The sequence below is a fragment of the Corylus avellana genome, chromosome 4 (assembly GCF_965113065.1).
Source record: "Corylus avellana chromosome 4, dhCorAvel1.hap1.2, whole genome shotgun sequence".
Taxonomy (NCBI): domain Eukaryota; kingdom Viridiplantae; phylum Streptophyta; class Magnoliopsida; order Fagales; family Betulaceae; genus Corylus; species Corylus avellana.
In genome coordinates, this window is record NC_142493.1 from 10,790,368 (window position 1) to 10,792,062 (window position 1,695).

The window sequence follows — 1,695 nt, forward strand, 5'->3', positions numbered from 1 at the left end:
ATGGCGGGTCAGATATGGCATCACTTGCAACTCATAGATAAGCTGAAAAGTTATAGATATGATTATTGTCGGCTGTGCAGCAAGCTAGTATTGGGAAGTCGCAGCTACAAATGCGAGGAACATTATTGCGGTTTTTTGATTCATGAACCATGCCCGGAGACAACAGATCGCAAGAGAGAGATAGAGGCCACACATAATTTGAGAAGTACACATCACTTGATATCCATGAAAGAGGCAGAGAAGAATGGAGATGAGAAGAAAGTAGTAGTTTGCTCATTGTTCGACGAACCGGTATCGTCTAATTTGTTAATGTTAGGTAACAACGACAACATTAATAATAATGGGCCTACCTTTTATTACAAATGCTACTTCCCCAACTGCACCTTCCTCATTCATCAACCATGTGCACAATTAGCCTACGAAACACCAAAACACCCTCTGCACATCACACATAGCTACCTTTTCCTCAGAGCGCCAAGAGAGACTCAAAATCATTGCGGTGCTTGCCTTAAAGTATTCAATAAACGCTTCTATTACGAATGTATCGACTGCGATGATATGTTCGACATCAAATGTGCTTCTCGTTGGAAAACTAGTGTTGACAAATGTAACCAGTATGCATTGTTCCCCATCCGGAATCCCATCCAGTTCACTTGCGAAGTGTGTGGTGGGGAAAGCAATGAAATTGCCTATCAATGTAGCAACTGTCGACTTCTTATTCACTCTAAATGTGCCCAATTTCTAGGCACTATCAACATTAGAGGACATGGTCACTCCCTCACTTGCACCTTCTCTCTTAGTCAAGTCAAAATGCACAAGTGTGAAGTCTGTTACGAAAATGTGGATACAAAGTATGCGGCTTACTGTTGTGATGATCAGAAGTGTGACTACATTGCCCACTTACGGTGTGCATATTGGTTTAGGATCGTGAGTGAGACCAATGATTTCGTTGATTATGCTACTCATTTGGTTGAGGGCAACGATCTAAAAGATGATGAAAAAGCAACCCCTCAAGAGATCGAACATTTGAGTCATCCACAACATAAATTAATCCTTAAAAATGAAGAGCTCCTGGATGTCAAGAGCTGTGCGGGGTGTATGCAATTTATAGTGTTGTCCCCATTTTACGGCTGTGTGTCGTGCAACTACTATCTCCATATAAGATGTTCTAAACTACCTCAAAAGGTTATGAGAGCATTACATCATGATCATCCGCTCACCCTACGTAATGTAGATTCCAAAGTTCAATCGTTCAAGTGTTGGGCTTGCGATCGAACTCGAAGTGGCTTCAGCTATAGATGTGTCGAGTGTTTTGATCGTAGGAGAATATTTGATGCTCAATGTATTTTAATTCCAGAAGTCTTTAAACATAGAGGCCACCAACACTACCTCTTCTTAGGTAACTTTGATCAACCAGAGTGCAATGCTTGTGGTCAAAGACCTGGTGGTGCTAAGACATTTGAGTGCACTACTTGTGGGTTTCGCTTGTGCATTAAATGTGCTACACTTCCACTAGTAACTAGGCATAGATATGACACACATCTCCTATATCTCACTTACGCAATTGAAGACAACTCCGAAGAATATTATTGTCAAATTTGCGAAAAAGAAATGGACGAAAAGCTTTGGTCCTATTACTGTAAAAATTGTGACTTCGCTACTCATCCTCAATGTATTCTTGGAAGAACTTGTTAA

At 40.8% G+C, this 1,695-nt stretch overlaps 1 protein-coding gene across 1 annotated transcript; it reads left to right on the forward strand.

Moving 5' to 3' along the window:
* LOC148586274 (uncharacterized) lies at positions 1-1,695 on the forward strand. Its single transcript, XM_088515542.1, has one exon. The coding sequence runs from the start codon at positions 1-3 to the stop codon at positions 1,693-1,695; it is 1,695 nt and encodes a 564-aa protein (XP_088371668.1).

Coding starts and splice junctions, on each gene's coding strand:
- LOC148586274 (XM_088515542.1), top strand. CDS start 1: ATGGCGGGTCAGATATGGCATCACTTGCAACTCATAGATAAGCTGAAA.